We start from the raw sequence: 17875 nt of genomic DNA on the forward strand, positions 1-17875 counted from the left end.
CCGCGGCCGGAAGTGGCCCCGCCCGCCGGATGAGCGCTTCCGGGTCAGAGTTCGCCGAGCTGCTCGCGGCCGATTCAAACCGCGGGCGGGGCCGGCGGGCGCTTAGGAGGCTGTGGCGACGGGGCGCGGCGTGAGGCCGGGGCCGCCTCGCTCCGACCGGGTCCCCGGAGTTCCCTGCGGCGGCGCCATGGAGCAGGCGGCGGGCGACCTGAAGCAGGCGCTGCCCTGCGTGGCGGAGGCGCCGACGGTCCACGTGGAAGTGCACCAGCGGAGCGGCAGGTGCGCCCGACCCCGAGCGGCGCCCGCGGAGGCCGCCGGGCCCCCGGAGGCTGGCACGGGCCACTTTCGCGGGGCTCCCGGGCTGGGGCAGAGCGGTGTGGCCCTGGGAGCCAGCGTTTCTCAGGCCCTTCCGTCGTGCCCGGTCCCCCGGCCTGGTGCCCGGCCGCGCGGGCCAACCCCCCACTAGCGACCTGGCGACGGGTCCGGCGAGGCTGGCGTCCAGAGGAAGGCGCCTGGGGCGGTGCCGTGGGCTTCACAGCCCCGCAGGCGGGCCGGCCTCGGGCTGTGAGCAGAATGTCCCGCTGAGCGGGGCCGCGGGCGGGCGCAGCGTGGTGGCCACGCTCCTCGGTGCGGGCTCGGAACCGGTCGGGGGTTGGCGGGCCGAGCGGGGCCGCGAACGCCTCGGCGTGAGTCCCAGGCCTGGAGCGCTTGTTAAAATGCAGACTCGTAACCTGAGCCCACAGCTAGAGAAGTTCCGTCTCGTTAATGATAGGAATAGTCAGCGTTCATTGAGTGCTTTGTTCCTAAACGCTTAGAACGGGTTCACTGATCTGCATCGCAGCTCAGTGTAGCAAGAACTCCTGCCGCTAATGCCCCTCATCTAACGGGGAGCCGAGCCGGGGCTCGGGGTCCTGGGGCCACTGCCTGAGGGCGAACAGCTGGCAGGCAAGCCGTGGCTCCAGGTTTGGTCACCAGGCGGCCCCTCCCTCCTGTACTCTTAAGGACTCTTAACTACTGCACTTTCAAGTGTCTGCCCTGATTATTTCTTTAAAATGATTGTTACAGTCTTGTTTTCTAACTTAGAACTGATCTGTGTGTTTTGTTTGCTTAGCACGGCAAAAAAAGAAGATATAAAACTGAGTGTGAGAAAGCTACTTAACAGACACAATATTGTGTTTGGTGATTACACGTGGACTGAGTTTGATGACCCTTTTCTGACCAGAAATCTGCAGTCTGTTTCTATTGTTGACACAGAATTGAAGGTGAGAGACCCACAGGTAAGTTACTAATTCCCAGTACCGGGATCTGGTTAACCGTTAGCTGAGTCCAGAATCGGTACCATGCATGGCAGCTTGCTGCTGTGGTCGGTGTATGTCAGACTGGTTTACTCGTGTGTCGGTTTGCCGATCAAAGCACTGGCTGGCTGGGAGTAGACATGGCCCCTGTGTCAGCCTCGACCAGTGCAGTCGGGAGGCACACCGGAAACCCGGGACTCGCACGGTGGGCTGCCCTGCTCAGCCTGCGTGCCTCCTGTCTCATGCTTTCCGTCAGCAACATGTATGGAGCGCTCAGCGTGTGGGAGGCCGTGGGAGGTATGGGACAACAGAGAGGGGGGGTGGGCTGGCCTTCTCGGCGCTTCCCCTGGTCCAGCAGAATTCATACCCCTCTGCTTACAGAGTTCGTGTGTGGGAGCTGAGAGGGGCTTTGTGTGGGCGTGTGGCTGAGTGGGGCAGCTCTGTCACTATTGTAGAAACAGCCCAACATGTCGGCTTTGGGACAGTGTGCCTGTAGTTTCTGTCTTAGAAGGAATCAGTTTGGAAGAATTGATATGGCACTGACATTTCTTCAACGAGGTGGACCTCCCTCTTATATTAGGACTAACATTTGTGGCGTTCTCGGAGTTTTATCCACACCGAGATGTGATGTTACTGTACTTGATTTTGGCCAGCCTGCGGGGAACCAGGGAGCTTTCCGACACTTGTGGAAGGACAGAGTAGCACAGCGTAACTGGGGGGCCTGGGTGCTCACCACGAAACATTTTAATGTTCTCATTTCTGAAGAAGTTTGTCTTAACAGATAATTATTGTCAACAATAATTGACAATTTGAAATATTTTAATTATCAGAGATGTCTGAACAAATCTGACACATTCACACCAAATATGATGAAATAACCATGACAAAGAATGAGGTTTCTATCTACCGTACTGGCATAGAAATGTCTCTATGCTCTAGTACTAAGTGGGAAAAGCACAGTTAGAAAACTGAGTGGTAGAATCGCTTTTTGGTCAAATGCGTGTGAGTGTGTTTGAGACTAATATCTATGAGGTTGGATGTAGGGAACTTACATTCTTCTATATTTGCATTTTTTCAACAAGTGTGTGTTGACTTTTGTAATTACAAAAACAATAAAGTTGTTGTAGGACCCCAAAAGGGGAGGGAGGGGTACACATTTTAAAACGAACTAATAGTAAATCTGAAATACAATCATAGTCTTTCATCTAATCTAAAAACTGGTCTTTAACATTCTGTACATTCAATCTTTATTTTTGGACTTTGACACCTAATTTTTATAGCTGGAATTAAAAGCGAGTTATTTTCCGTGTGTACGTGTTTGTTTGGTTTCTCCTGCTCACAGCCCATCGACTTGAGCACGTGCACTATTGCCCTTCACACCTTCCAGCTGAATGAAGATGGTCCCAGCAGTGAGAACCTGGAGGAAGAGACAGAAAGTATAACTGCGGCAAATCATTGGCTTCTGCCCGCAGGTACTTGTGACAGTGACCGTGGGGGCAGTGTGCTGAGCCCACGAGGTCAGAGCATGGCACACCGAGGCGTGCCAAGTGGGTTAGCCAAGGAAATGGCCATTGTTTTGTAGGGTTTTAGGGTGTTTTAGCGCTTCTGAAATGGAAAGTAGATCACAGCAGAGGAAAGTGGGAATTCCTTTGGACGGGTCCTTGCAGATAGAATGCAACCTTGCTCTTTGCTGCCCAGTGGGTCCGTCCTGCCGGACCACTCCTCCCCCCGACCTTCTTCTTGGTGCTTCTCCAGAGACTTGCTGATGGGTTCTCGCAGGCAGAGTCCTGGGGTTAATTCACTCATCAGGTTTTATGCCGATGTCCTCACGGCTGGACTAGACCTGCCACTCTGCCTCGCCCAAGTGTTGGCTTGTGGGGAGAGTGGTGGGCCATGTCATAGCGCAGATCCAGAGAAGACAGTTGTGCATAATGATGACAAAAAGGTTACTCTTCCCCAGTTAATTATCGGTCAGAAGTCCTACGTCACTTGTGTTTATTTTGCGTCTTTAAAAAATTACCATCCCTGTAATCAGAATCTTAGCATGCCACGTGTGGCGCAGTGGAGCGCACATCGGTGGTTTGGCATTTCTAGCCGGTCGGTGTAATGCTTTCCTTAAGTTAGGTTTTTGTCTTTTTCTCAGCGGAATTCCATGGGCTGTGGGACAGCCTGGTGTATGATGTGGAAGTCAAATCTCATGTAAGTTGCCCGTTTTCCCAGAAGGCCCATTTGTAGTAGAATCGCTATAGTGTTGGTCTCCAGCACCGGGGAGCCCTGTGACACAAATGGGCTTTTGGGAACCGCTGCCCGCCAGCAGCCTGCGTCCTGCGTGTCTGTTCCCTAGGGTTGCTCCCAAGTGGAGTTGGTCTCTGGGGCGTCTCCTGAGGGGGAAGAGGGGTGCAGAAGGTGACGACAGCTTCTGTTGGGTTTTACTCCTAGGCACCCCCGGGGGCTGAGGGGCAGAGTGTGGGCAGACAGGTGGGCGGGATTCAGCGAGCACGATGTGGGGATACTCGAAGTCCGTACCCCATTCCTCTGGCCCCCGTCTGCTCTGGGAAGCCACCCTGAGCCCAGGGAGTCCTGGCTGCTGGCATCTTGTAGTAAGTGTGCTACGGGTGTTGGCCCCAAGGAAGAGGCGTCCCCCTTCTTGAACAGTCCCATCGTCATTGTGTGCGATGCTGGCATTTTACAGAAAAAGGCCGTGTTCCTCCTTTCCACTCGCGGTAATAATCAGCACGTGCCCTCTTTGTCTTGCGTTAGCGTTCTGCAGTGAAAGCTTGTGAGGTGTGCAGGAAGCGACTGGCACGGCAGCCACGTGGAGCCACCGCGCTCCTTCCCTGCCGCTCACGTGGCAGCGCGTTTGGTGGCAGCCTCTGCCTGTCGGCACCTGTATCTGTATTTTCCTTTCTCCACTCAGCTCCTCGATTACGTGATGACAGCGTTACTGTTTTCAGACAAGAACGTGGACAGCAATCTGATCACATGGAACCGGGTGGTGCTACTCCACGGTAACGGCGCGGGGCTGTGTGTGGCGTCAGCGTTGTTCATAGCTCTGTCCGTCTGCGAGGAGTCACTGCGCTCCTGTGGTGGGGGCCACAGTTGTCCTCGAGTGCTCCTTGTCCCCGAAGCCAGTGCAGCCCCTGTCTGTGCGTTTGCTACCTGACCCTTCATTGGCCGCCATCCGATTACTGCCCTGTGACTTTTCCAGTATTACTAAACTTTTTGGTGAATTCTCTTATTGCCTCAACTGACCATAAACTCCTTGGGGTAGAAATTGCCGTGTATTTCTTTGTAGCTTTCTTAGAGCTTCACTTTGAGTCGTAAACTGCAGAAACCCCACTTCACAGAAGTTCTGTCTGAGTGTTCTCAGAGGAAGAGCGTGGGTGTTTTTCTTAACGTCACTGGATGGAAAGGAATCTAGGATACACAAATTATAGTGAGGTAGGAACTCAGAGTACCTAGCTTCTTTATACCAGTTAAGATGGTGTAAATGCTTATATGCAATCTTAAAAAAGGTATCTTTTAAATAGTAGATACCCCGGTACCTTGTCTTGATACCAGATTCAGAGTAGGCGATCAGTAGCTATTTCAATAAGTGAAATAAATTATTTTCCATTTAGAATTTGTTACATGTCCCCTTTTTGATTACTGAAAATGCTTGCAGAAACTCAGTTGAACGTGTCAGCATTTTCTGTTAGATGCAAGGCGTTGTAGGTGACATAGCAAGAAGCTGTACACACAAGGCCCTCACTTTGCCGCTCGATTAGTGTGGGTGCAGGCCCTGGTAGAGAGAGCCAGGAAGGCGGTGCTGCTGTGGGCCGCAGGCAGCACGCTTCAGGGCTCGAGTCCTGGTGTTGTCAGCAAAGGTGTATGGGGCTTGCGAAAAGTGCCTGAAGGCCTGGATTTCACGGGACATGTGGCGATGACGAGGGTGTCGGGGAAGCTGGGAAATGCAGCACTCAGAGCTGAGCGGCCCTTGGCCCAGAGGTGGGACTTTGTTGAGCAGTGGAAGCTAAGACCAGAGACACGAGTTCAAACTGGAAGAGAGAGGGAGAGACTTGTAAAGTGCATTGGTGATATTGCATGGCACTTAAACGCTGCTAGCAGACTTGTTTGTGAGTTAGCAAGCAGCGCTCGTAATACCATTCACAGCATCGAAAACTCTGCTCCTTCTTTCGTATTCTGTGGAAAAGACAATTGCTGCTGTTTTCAGAAATTTGTCACAGCCCTGACTTCCCCACATCTGTGCTTGAATTTTGCTGCAGGTCCTCCGGGAACTGGCAAAACATCCCTGTGTCGAGCGCTGGCCCAGAAACTGACCATCCGACTTTCGAGCAGGTATCTTGGTGACTGGAGAGAGGGGAAGGTCCCTGCCTTTCATTTACAACAGTGGGAGCGGTCTCTGTTTGTTAATCGTTTTACATAAACAGCAGGTCCGTCTGTCAGTGTAAATCAACCAGTTCCTCTGTCATCAGCATCGTCTTGAGTTACGATTTCGATCTTTTTAAGTTTATGGACACTTGTTTGGTAAGCAGCACATGTCTGTCCTGGTGAGAGTGGCACATGTACCTCAGAGAACGTGTTTCTGCTCCTGTGGGTGGGATGACTCGTGGGTGTCAGCTCAGGGTACTTGACGTCCATGCTGGTGGCCTGGTCTGTTGTCACTTACTGGAGAGGCGTGGCCAAGCCTCTGATGGTGCACTTGTCTGTTTCAGTCTCCTCTGGGTTTGTAGTTTCATCACATTTGGATGAAATTAGTTTTCTCAACTAATTTCCCTGTCCCCCCTTTCTGGGAGTCCATTTATTTACATGTTAGACTGTCTGATATTATCCCACAGGCCACTGATGTGCCTTTTTTTTTCTCCGGGTTTTGAATTTTTCTTTGTTTCATTTTGGACTTTTTTGCAGTATCTACTTTGCTTTTAATTCCATTCAATGAAATTTTCATTTCTGAGAGCATATTTCTCAGAGGTTCTGTTTGGTTCCTTTTATACTTTCCATTCCCCTTTTCATTGTGTTCTTCTTAAAATCCTTGAGCAAATGGGTAATAGCCATTTTAATGTTCAGATAATTTTCTTTTAATGTGGACGTTGGGATTTGAAGTGTCTGAGTTACCTACCTGAAGTGTTCTGGTAGCATGTCAGTTATTTGCGATTTGGTATGATCCTTTTGAGGGTCAGTTTTAAGCTTTCTTAGAGAGGGGTCTAGGTGTCCTCTAGGGGCCGCCTGGAGTCTCAGCTGGACACCAGGAACGCATAATGAGTACTCTCTGCTCCGGCAACCCGGAATTTGAACACGCCCAGCCTGCTGTTCAGCTCACACAGGGGCACAGCCTGATGGCTTTCCCTGCTCATATGTGTCCAACTGTTCAGTAAAGACTCGAGGGACCCCGCGATGGTTTCTGGCACTTAATTCCTGAAAATCTCCCTCCGCTCTGGAACTCTGCTCTGCAACCTCCAGCTGCCTCAGGCTCTTTGAACTCTGACCTCTGTCTCCTCCACTTAGTATGATGGCCGTGCCCTTCCTGGGTCATGTCCCGGTGCTCCAGGCAGAGAGACAGGGTGCCTGCAGAGCTCACCTCATTTCCCTTCTCTCGGGTCCCAGTTCTCAGATGCCTCTTGGCCAGTGTCCTTTACAGACGTTTCGTTTATTTTGTCCAGTTTTCTAATTGATGAAGGCAAAGGGTTATTCTGGTACCTGCTACTCCAGTTTGGCTTTAGAAAAGGAAATGCTGTGAGGTTTACTTTTGAATATATTTTCTTTTCAAAATGTCTTGTATTTGTACATAGGAAAATTTCTTTATTTCAACTCTTTATTTTATGTTTAGTGACTTGGCCTTCATCTTAACATACTGTAGTGCCACCTGTGTTTTAAAGATCTCTAGGGACAGGTTTCTAAAACAGCAGAGTGAAGATGTTATTACAAGAAATAGAACTTTTCCCAGTACAGTCAGGCACCGTATGCTATGTTTCAGTCACCCACAGACCACATATACGACGGTGGTCCTGTAGGGTTACAACGGAGGTGAAAAACCCTCCCGCCTGGTGACATCACAGCTGTTTCACCGCACCCCTCACGTCTTTGTGGTGACCCAACCTACTGCGTGTTTCTGGTGAAAACACCTACTGCTCTGCCAATCGCATGAAGGAACAGCACATACAGTGACGTGCAGGGCGCACTGCTTGACAATGGCAATACACGGCTGCACTACTGGCGTGTGTGTTCAGTTTTTATCCTCACTTTACAGTGGACCCTCTACTGAGAGAAGTTTGCTGTGACACAGTGTGCGGGTTACGCCTCAGCAGCCTCCCCCATCTCGTAATCACATCCTATCCTGTGCTGGACTGAGTCCCGTGATGTTTTACGTGGTGACGTGCTGCACAGGCCTGAAGCCCGGGCGTGCAGTGGGCTGGGCCGTCACTGATGTTCTCACAACAATGAAATCTCCTGACGACACATTTCTCAGAACGTATCCCATCATTAAGTGACACGTAACCATACCAAGAGCTGGAAACAATGTATTTATTTTGTGGCTCAGAAACAGCACACGAAACCTTTGTTGCTTCCTTAATAATCAAAATGCTTTATAATTAACTTTAATATTCAATCCAATCTTTATTTCGTTAGGGAGTCTGTCTCCCTTCTCTCTCTTTTGTAAACAACTAGTAAATGGTCTTTTCCTCTTTTTTTAGTGGAAAGTCAATGATACTTTTTGACAGTAATTTTTCTTCTGTGGGCTTTTGACAAGAACAAAACTGAAGACGGCCTAGGAGCCGGCTTCTCTCCCGCCTCAGTCTGGTTCCCTGTCTGAGTCTAGTGAGGACTCAGTGCGTCCGGATGTCTCGGCCACCTCCTGCGTGATGGGAGTGTTAGCGCTAGACTTCCATCCATGAGTGTGTGCTAAGGTCGTCCAAGCATTCAGAGCAGTAAGTGATTTTGTGCCGTCGTACTCGAGGGTTTTGTGGAAGGAAGAGAAAATGTTCAGCTCCAGTCTAAACTTGTGATGTTTATATATTGATTTGTTTGCTGGATTACTACCAATAATACGTTTTAAATGTAGAAATGTCAATTGCAAGTAGGTTAAAAATAAAAGGGGTTGTACTCTTGCTTTAATTCAAGTGAAGATATCACTCAGTGTGAAAAACCTTGCTTTGCTTCCACTAGAACTTTTGGTTGTGTCCTGTTAGATTTTTCACACTTAGCATGCAGGCTTCCTGACCCATCAGTTCGCTGTCAGTAGATACAACGATTGAACAAGTCAGTAGTTTCCGCAGGCAGGGCAGTGGGAGAACTGGGGCCAATCGTGAAGTGGGTGTCTTAACTCTTTTATCATCCTAGGTACCGGTATGGCCAGTTAATTGAGATAAACAGCCACAGCCTCTTTTCTAAATGGTTTTCAGAAGTAAGTATTAATATTCTAATTCTCTGGATTGTCGACCATGTTGTTGAAAAGGTGTCGTGTATATTAGGCAAACTTTCTGTGGGGCTTCCTTTCTGGTCAGAGGAAAGTTCCACAGCTAAACAGTAACGTGGAAATGGTCTGAGGCCCGAGAGCCGGGGCACATGTAAACCCGTGACTGGTGGGACAGCACATTCAGTGTTATCTGAGGAGGGAGGGGACCCCAAGTTCTGACCTGGGCTGCACCCCTCACCTAAGAATGCCCTCGGGCTCTGAGCCTCATGCCACCATCTGTGAATGGGGGCTTGGCAAGGTGACATCACGAGGGCCCCTGACCTCTGAAGCATTCTGCTGTGTCAGCAGGCCCGTCTGGCAGATGGGAGTGGGGACAGGGAGTGTCCATCAGGGGTGGCCTGGCCAGTTTACATGTTTGCAGCCGTGACCCATCTCATGGCTGGTATAAGGACAGCTGGGAAAGGGACAGTAAGAGGCAGGCAGACAGGTGTGCCATGTGGCCCTGGAAGGGAGGCGTGTTGACTCAAGTCTTGGCGTCCTGGCACCTGAGACGGGGAGGCGGGGCTTTGGGTGGACCTCCTCCCCTGCAGGCCTGGCTTCTGGGACTCGGAGTTCTTCGAGGGCCATCAGGAGACCGAGCTTGTGGGGCCACTTGGGGTCAGCAGGGCCAGGCAGGGACAGTGGATGCATGTGTGCCCCAGGCAGTGTGACGAGTGCCTGGCAGCACTAAGAGTGTGTTGGTTCCAGAGTGGCAAGCTGGTGACTAAGATGTTCCAGAAGATCCAGGACCTGATCGATGACAAGGACGCTCTGGTGTTCGTGCTGATTGATGAGGTCGGTGTGTCCACCTGCGGAGTGGGGATCCCGGCTGCGTCAGCTCTCACTGCTACCCGGCCGCTGTCGGCACGCGCTGCCCTCCATGGCACCCCACATGTTGAGCTGGCACAGGCGGGCTCCTGCACACCCACTCATTTGTTCATTCACTCTCTCAGTGGATGTGTTTCGTGGCTGCCCTGTGGGGCCAGGCACGGTCATTTTTGACCCATTGCTCCGTCCCCACAGGTGGAGAGCCTCACAGCTGCCCGCAATGCCTGCAGGGCGGGCACCGAACCTTCAGATGCCATCCGCGTGGTCAATGCCGTCTTGACCCAAATCGATCAGATTAAAAGGTAATACAGTCACGTGCTGCTTAACAACGGATACGTTCTGAGAAATGCGTTGCTAGGTGATCCATCGTCTGTGAACATGACAGAGGCAGGAGGGCACCGCCCACTGCACCCCTGGGCTGCGTGCTGCAGCCTCCTGCTCCTGGGCCACAAGCCTGGAAGCGCGTGAGGGCACCAAGGACCGCAGGCAGTTGGAACACATGGTATTTGGGCAGCTAACGAGAGCCAGGGCACAGCGAGCACACGGTGTAGAAGGTGAAGTGTGTGCACGTGCACACACGTTTGGACAGGGCTCTGGGGGGAAAGAAGGAAAAAGGGAGAGAGTGGGAGAGGAGGGATGGAAAGACACCCAGGGAAATAAGCCTGAGATGAGAAATAATAAAGAAGACGAGGGAAACGGAAGGGAAATGAGCTTGAGCACAAGCGTGTGCAGGGCCGCCTCTGGCTCCCTCGCCAACCCCGGGCTCCCAGCCGCGAGTGGTGCCTGGTGGGAGGACAGCGTCCTGAGCCTCCCCATCCAGTCAGACCACCCAGAGCCAACGGTAAGGTCAGCGCTGTAGGCGGATCCAGCCTTTGCTCAGCATCGCCAGCAAACCTGTGTTTCTAATGCATCGTGACCTCATGGACCCACCATCACCGAAATGGTGTGAAGCAGTGTGTGGCTGTAAAGGACCAGACACCCAGTGACGTGACGTGACAGGTCGCAGAGAGGATGTGTGAGGGTCACAGACCTTTCTGCCCTACTCCACTTCTCCTAATGAAACATGCGTCTGCCGTGCAGTGTCGGCTCTTTGTCCACTTCTGAGTGGCGTACACTAACTGCATTTTAGGACTTACGCACTTTATAAAGTATTAAAATGGGAACCAGACCTTGGGCCTGGTGAAAACTTATGCCCTCCCTGCTGAGCAGCATAAAAGGAAGTGTGGGTGCTCTGTCCCCACGTGCCAGCACCATGGTGTGTGTTGCAGCTGAGGTGCTGACACTGGGCGGAGTGCCATCTGCTCGCCCTTCGTGGACCCAGGTGTCACATCTGCACCGTCCAGCCATGCAGGTCCAGGGCCTGTGCTCAGGACACCAGCATTCCCGCTGTAGGGAGCGAGCCCCACAGACCTGACTCCTGGGGCAGTGACGGCCTGAACCAGAACCCCAGCTGTTCTTCACGGGACATCCACGCTCCCTCCACCACCCGGCATCCTGCTTGTTCTCCGGTGTCTGCTCCCGGGGTGCCAGGGCTCCCGAGTGTTGCCCAGAAGCCAGCTCGTTGGATGTGCAGTGACAGTGACCACACTGCTCAGCAGTGTGTTGGCTCAGCCCTCGCCGCTGTTGGCTGTGGAGAATGTCGGGCTTCTTGGAGGTGTGCTTGTCTCCTGCACTCAGCTGCAGGGGCCTCCTGCTTCCCGCCCTCCCGCAGGCGAGCCTCGTGGGACGTGGAGCCCCTCCTTGGGGCTGCTTCTGTCCCTCCCTGATTGGCTGCTCCGTCTGGTTTCTGCCCCGTGCTCAGCCGAGTGCTCAGTTTTCTCTTCCTGGAACTTCCCTCAGCGTTTTCCTCCATCTTCACTCCTGACTACCTCAGTTTCTGCTGCCGGAGTTTCCCCACCGTCTCTTCAGGGGCCCTTGCACAGCCTGTTCGCAGCTTTCTGTCATCTGGCATTACTCATGGTCCAAGTGGGTGAGTCCCAGTCACAGACCTGTGTGTCCACCGTGAGCAAACGTCAGACACGCTCCCAGGCTGCTCATTCTGCACTGAAGCCCCAACTTCCTGGGTTCCCGTGACAACGATGGCTGCATCGTGCACCCGCCACTCAAGCCAGGACATGTCACCCTGACACTCCTCCTGTTGCTGGGTGTGTGGACTCGGGAAGCAGCAGAGACACGTGTTTGCCCGGTTTCTCTCGCCTGCCTTGCCTCATGTTGCGTTATACCCTGGTTCAGGCCCCTCTCTGGGTGACCCTTGCACGCCTGCCTCTATGCAGGTCAGATGCTTTGTAACAAACTCCCTCTGGGACGTGATTCCAGCCACATGGCTCCCTCTGCGTCCCCACTCAGCTGCTGGGCTGAGCAGCCAGCTCCCCTGCTCTGCCCAGGCTCCTGGGACCCGTGTGCCCTGCCACAGGGCAGCACTCCTCATGCCAGCGTCCGGGTGAAGCCCACCCTCTCAGGTGCGTCCCCGGCCACACCTGTGTGCTACCAGCGGGCCCTGTGCCCACAGCCACCAGGCCCTGTGCCAGCCCATGTTGCTGAGCAGAGCAATGACAGTGGCCTTGTGGAACCTGGAAGCTAACGGAGAAGTGGCTGGTACTCGGGATAAATAATTCAGCTCCACCGTGTTGGGGTGACGGGACCTGTGAGATGAGCAGTCATGTCCCAGCCGAGCGGTCAGGGACACTCCACAGAGATGGCAGCTTCACCACAGTTGAAGGAGGCAAGGGAACAGTCAGCAGGAGTCTAGGAGAGCTTTCCAGAAGGCAGAGGAGCAGATGGAGCACAGGCCCCAAGAGTGTTCCTGGCACGTTGTGCTGTGGCCAGGACAGCCTAATGGGAGTGAGGGGTTCGGCAGTAGCTCGGGTGAGGGCCATGGGAGGCCTTGCGGGCCGGCGTTGGGACAGTGGGTGCGCCCAGCCCAATGATGGTGGTTGAACGCCCAGGACCTTCAAGGGCATGTGACACTCCCCGTGTAGGGGAGGCTATAGTCAGGTCACTGAGGCATGGGGTGACCGGTCCTTGCTCTTCTGCCTCCAGGCACTCCAACGTGGTGATTCTGACCACTTCCAACATCACGGAGAGGATCGACGTGGCTTTCGTGGACCGTGCAGACATCAGGCAGTACATCGGGCCGCCGTCTGCAGCAGCCATCTTCAAAATCTACCTGTCCTGTTTAGAAGAACTGATGAAGGTGCCAGGGTTTTCTTTCTTTGTACTGATCAGTCAGTAGATTTCTTATGTTTTCACAATTCCTGGCATAGCATAATAGGCCAGTATGGAATGAGGGCGTTTGACATGGCATTAACCCTTTAGATTGAGATTTTCAGTTTATTGTATCGGGCAGGTTGCACTAACAGAATTACGGCCACTGACTCAGTGTTTGCTTCCTTGAGCACAAAACGGTCACCACACGCCCTGATAGTTGCTCTCCCTGCAGGTGATGAGTGGGAGGGGTGGGCTGTGGTCAGCCTTCCCAGCCTGGCCCGGTTCTCACAGCCTTTGCAAGTGACCCACTCTCTGGGCTTCCGTTTCCTCCCTGGAAAGAATAGTAGTGTTCCTGGTTCACAGGTCATAGTTCACAGGGAGGCCATCCTGACTGGAGGTCATAGTTCACGGGGAGGTCATCCTGACTGGAGGTCTAGTTCACAGGGAGGTCATCCTGACTAGATGTCATTGCTCACAGGGAGTTCCTTCTGACTGGAGGTCATAGTTCACAGGCTGTCATCGGTTGCAGTGTTTGTGTCCCTTTGGTCACGAGTTTTAGCGATGGCCATGAGCACAGCAGCAGTGAGTGTGGTGATGGTCACTGTCAATCTCTTGTAACTCAGTCTAACGGAGCTGCCGTGTGCCTGGTGCCAGGAGCTCCGGGCACTCGGGGGACGGGCGGTAACCATCCCAGCCCACAAATGGGCGTTGACATGGTGATCACAGTAATGGCGTCATTGTAACTGCTGGTGGGGTGGGATCGACGACCCCAGCCTGCAGCCACCACCTGGCACCGTGGACCTGGGGCCCCAGCATCCTCAACAAGGATGGCACAGCATCTGCGACGGGGGCGGGAGCTGGTCTCAGCACTGGTCTTGGAGCTGGGCCGTGCTGGCCTGGTGTGCACATCCGGCCTGCTTTCTGGCGTGGGAGATGGAGCGGGGCCCTGGGGAGCTTTAACGCAAGTCCCAAGTGACAGGCAGAGTGTTGTGCCGCAGTGTTGCTGCCCAGGAACCAGTGCGATGGCGGGTCCAGCTGGAGGCCACCGAGGGCCTTCAGTGTGGTGTCGTGCTCACACTTGTGCTGTGAGTCCCGGGGCTGGGTAAGGTTACAAGTGCACAGTCTTCCTGGGAGCTGAGCGTGTGTCTAGACAGCTTGTGGTAAGTTAAGGCATTCCGATGTTGCCTTGGAGATTTGGCCAGTCCTGAAGGCATGTGACTGTGGTCCTCTGTCAGGAGCCTGCCGTCTGCCATGCTCACTCAATTAATGTTGGACGGCGTGTGTCAGTGGAGGGGCAGCCGGGAGCCTGAGGCAGGCAGGAAAGTCACAACACACCGAACGCGAACTTCTGAATTTACCCATGACCTTCATCAAACCTCCAGCATGGGCTTTCTCCTCTCCGGGTTCCCAAGTCGAAACAGTTCATGTCCGAATTCATTAAGTAGTGGTCATTTGGTCATCATGGCAGCCTGACAGTTCAGTGTGGTGACTGGCAAAGAGTGTCCAGTGTACAGTCATGTGGTCTGCATGGCGAACACGGTGGCTCAGCTCCTGGGTCTGTCATTCCACCGAGTGAGGGTCTTATCTTACAAACAGCAAACAGACCCTACTTGAAAGGCAGGTCAAGTCCTGGCTCCCGGGCCCAACTCTGCCATCTAGCTTGTGACACGTCCTTGAAACCGAGTAACAAACTGGACTCCTGCCCGGACATGCGGTGACGACACATTTTGGCCAAAAGCACAGAGGAGACTGGGTCACTGCTGGGTTCTGAGACGTGTTTTATTTGTGTTGTTTAAGAAGCGTGTGGGGTGGGGTGGGGACAGGTGTGCACGCGCACCCACGAGGGGAGCGGGGAACCAGCCTGTTTCCTGGTCGGCTGTGCATGGGAAGTGCTCTCTGTTTGCGTTTCTGTGAGACGTGATTTGGTTTGTGTTCGCTCACTAAGTGCTGTCCTGTTGCTGACGTGTGCGTCCCACCCTGTCCCCAGTGTCAGATCATATACCCTCGCCAGCAGCTGCTGACCCTCCGTGAGCTGGAGATGATCGGCTTCATTGAAAACAACGTGTCGAAGTTAAGCCTCCTTCTAAGTGAAATTTCAAGGTGCGATTGACCTCGTTTTTGTAACCAACAAGAAAAGTCCATTCACTACAGTAATGGGGTAGTCTTAATTGACTGTAGCCATCTGGGTAGTGGTTTGGGGGTCAGAGGAAAGGAAGTTGAGTCCTGAGTCATCACACACAGGCTGGGGGAGCCCCCTCGTCCCCGAGTTCCTGGACCAGAGGATGGAGGTCCACTGCCCTCCCGAAGGGGCCATCAGCTAATGGGAAAAAGTGCTACGCTTATATCTGCAGACTGATGTTCAAATTGAGGTTTTCTTGGTGCGTTAATGATTTCTTAAGCAATATCTGTTAAATGTTTACAAATTGGCAAGGAGAAAATAAGAGAAGCTTTTCCTTAAATTAGCAAAGGAAATAACTGCAGGGTTATATGCTTGGTGCTTTGGGAAAGAAAAGACCGTGTGTGGTCCTGCCCTGGGCGCCAAGAGACGCGTAGCACGTGAACACCGGGAGTCTCTGGCACGCGTGTGAGGCCCAGGGCTGGTAGCGCTTTCAAGGCCTCTGGTGACATTGGGGGTCAAGGGAGGGTGGGAAATGGAGCAGTGTCTCAGAGGACAGTTTGAATTCGGATAAACTGGAGAGAAAATGGGAAGGTCATGGGCACCGTGTGTGTAGGGACCTCAGGTGGGTTGCACTGCAAAGAGCAGGTAATGGCACTGGGGGCGCTGAGGGCTGAGGGGGCAGCTTCCGAGTTCTGACCAGCGAGTCTGAACTTTATTCTGAGACCGTGAGGCACGTGGAAGCTTTTGAACAAAGCATGAAGAATGGTATTTTTCAAAGGTGTTTTTTTTCGGATTATATGGTGAAGTGGTTTAAGTGGTGGAAATGGGACGGGGGTGCAGTTCAGAGCCTTGGACAAAAGTTACTGAAGACGTGAACCAGCCTAATTGCCTGGGTAATCTGTGCTGCGAGCCGTGCCCACCGCATCAAGCTCTGTGCCTGGCACTCTCAGGCAGGCGGGCATCCGGTCCCTGAGCACAGCGGCGCCTGTGGGTGACATGTCAGGGCAACAGGGACCCCGTCCCACCTGAACGGTAGCTGAGGACTCAGGGAGAGCAGCCCCACTCCAAAGGCCGTGGGAGAAGGGACATTCAGAGACTGGGGTGGGAAACTAGCCCTGACACACAACTGTTTGTGCGGACTGACGTCCCCAAACTTGGTTATGTTCACAGGAGGAGCGAGGGCCTCAGCGGCCGTGTCCTAAGAAAACTCCCGTTTCTGGCTCACGCGCTGTACATCCAGGTGAGTGTTCCGCAGCCACCCTCGCCTCTGGGCACCCTCCTCACCCACTCTTGCAGCAGGGTGTGACCTCGCTGGGAGTCACACTGAACACCGTTGGGATGTCTGCCTTCTTTTCCTCCATTTCCAAAGGGACAGGCTCCTGGGCAGTAGGAGGCGTTGACCTTAACGGCGGGGCCCTCTTGAGCCCTTTGGGAGGAGGTGGCCATGCTGGGCTTGACTCACACAGGACAGCTGTGGAACCGCTGCCCAGAGTCGTCCCCTCTGTTCTCTGCACCGTGGGTAGGATGGGTGCAGCCAGTGGCACCCCAAGGGCGAGGGCCACCCCACAATGCCTGTGTATTCTTCCAGGCCCCCACCGTCACCATTGAGGGCTTCCTCCAGGCCCTGTCTCTGGCAGTGGACAAGCAGTTTGAAGACAGGAAGAAGCTTTCCTCTTGCACTTGATCTGGGCTCCTCCACCTGCGGTTTTCAAATAGTGAACACAGTGAGCGACACTGCCCTGGAGATCTCCATATAACACGGCTGGGCCTGCAGAGCCAAGCGTTATTGATGGAAGTGTGTTGCACTTACATACTTCCAATGCACATTAAAGGCACGTGGCCTGTCATTTTCACTGTCTGAAAGGGTCGTACTTCAAGGTCTATTGTCTGTAAAGAACTGTCTAGATGTTTTTATTTCATCCTTCCGCCAGTCGATCAGACACAAAATGCTGACAAATTTTGTTTAATAAAGATGATTAATATGGTTAGGGAAACAAGGATTTGATTGTAGCATTAAAAATGTACACGTCACTCAGGATAGAAGGCGGCATTTGCTCTCTGACGTGAGCTTGTTTTCTTTAGCGCACATCTCCAAGACTACTTCATGAATAAGGAAAACCTATTCCTGTGTCCTAGAAACCGAGAAAAAATTCTAGGTAAAGTGTTCCATGCAGTAGTCAGACATGGTCCTCTGTGGGAGAGCTGCAGCCCTCAGCGTTCAGTTGAAACGTGTGTGTGGAAACGCCCCTCATAACCAGCATTATCACAGCTCAAATGAGTCACGTTCACAGATGTGAAATAAATTGGCTGATAATTGGTATATTCCACCAATTATGTATTAGAATATTATGTTTGCTTTTGTCTCGTGCTAAAATAAATTTCATATTAGTGTTTTATACATATTTTTAAAGAACATTTTACCTTTTGTTACATCTTTTTAAGTATTAAACTTTTTCCAGAATGTTCTCATTTTGTTTCTCTTATCACTCTCGAATGCTTTGAATTTTATTTAAGAATTGCTCACACGATTACTTAACTTTTAGCCTGTTTTATGCTTTGAGGGAGAAGCACAGAAGAAGCTGTGCCCATTTCATGGGAGCTGCACACAGCCATGGGGAGGGGTTCTCAGGCTGGCGGAGGAGGACCCCCCAGGTCGTGGCACATGCAGGTTTCGTCCCGGTGCCAGCTGTCATCCTTGGCTCCAGCCAGATGCAGAAGCAGATCTCATGAGTCCTGTCTTGGAGACCAGAGCCTGGCTCCGGTTTCCTGAAGACCTTGAAATGGGGTCTGTGGGCACTGGGGCAGGAGGGGGGCACTCCACGCTGCAGTATTGGGGCTGAAGCAGTTGAGGACTGTGAAACAACTTCATTTCACAGGTTTGCTGCTGAAATGCCCAATGTCTGGATATCCAGGTGGAAGGAAAGGCCCTGAGAAGAGGGAGAGTACAGGCTCTGTGGCTGGTGAGACACACGG

At 52.8% G+C, this 17875-nt stretch overlaps 1 protein-coding gene across 3 annotated transcripts; it reads left to right on the forward strand.

Moving 5' to 3' along the window:
- The first annotated feature begins 55 nt into the window (after nt 1–55).
- TRIP13 (thyroid hormone receptor interactor 13) lies at nt 56–17367 on the forward strand. 3 transcript variants are annotated; one of them, XM_019744580.3, is made up of 13 exons: nt 56–279; nt 1112–1277; nt 2638–2767; nt 3439–3494; nt 4213–4303; nt 5561–5633; nt 8634–8697; nt 9457–9543; nt 9772–9878; nt 12616–12769; nt 14771–14883; nt 16073–16142; nt 16491–17367. In XM_019744580.3, exons 1-13 carry the CDS (start codon nt 188–190, stop codon nt 16584–16586), a joined length of 1299 nt encoding a protein of 432 aa, XP_019600139.2. In that variant the 5' UTR covers nt 56–187; the 3' UTR covers nt 16587–17367. The 3 variants fall into 3 exon arrangements, with proteins under 3 accessions (XP_019600139.2, XP_074185246.1, XP_088652547.1); XM_074329145.2 differs by having other exon boundaries at nt 1112–1262; nt 16491–16726; XM_088796421.1 differs by lacking the exons at nt 8634–8697; nt 9457–9543; nt 9772–9878 and having other exon boundaries at nt 16491–16726.
- The last annotated feature ends 508 nt before the right edge of the window (nt 17368–17875 follow it).

The sequence above is a fragment of the Rhinolophus sinicus genome, chromosome 3 (genome assembly GCF_057876585.1).
Source record: "Rhinolophus sinicus isolate RSI-liver-muscle chromosome 3, RSI-T2T, whole genome shotgun sequence".
Classification (NCBI taxonomy): domain Eukaryota; kingdom Metazoa; phylum Chordata; class Mammalia; order Chiroptera; family Rhinolophidae; genus Rhinolophus; species Rhinolophus sinicus.

What these genes read in the sequence shown, in the direction of transcription:
- TRIP13 (XM_019744580.3), top strand. Translation starts at nt 188, where the DNA reads ATGGAGCAGGCGGCGGGCGACCTGAAGCAGGCGCTGCCCTGCGTGGCG. An exon ending in TGTTCGTGCTGATTGATGAG is followed by an intron (nt 9,544 to 9,771) that starts GTCGGTGTGTCC and finishes CCGTCCCCACAG; the next exon opens with GTGGAGAGCCTCACAGCTGC. An exon ending in CTCACGCGCTGTACATCCAG is followed by an intron (nt 16,143 to 16,490) that starts GTGAGTGTTCCG and finishes GTATTCTTCCAG; the next exon opens with GCCCCCACCGTCACCATTGA.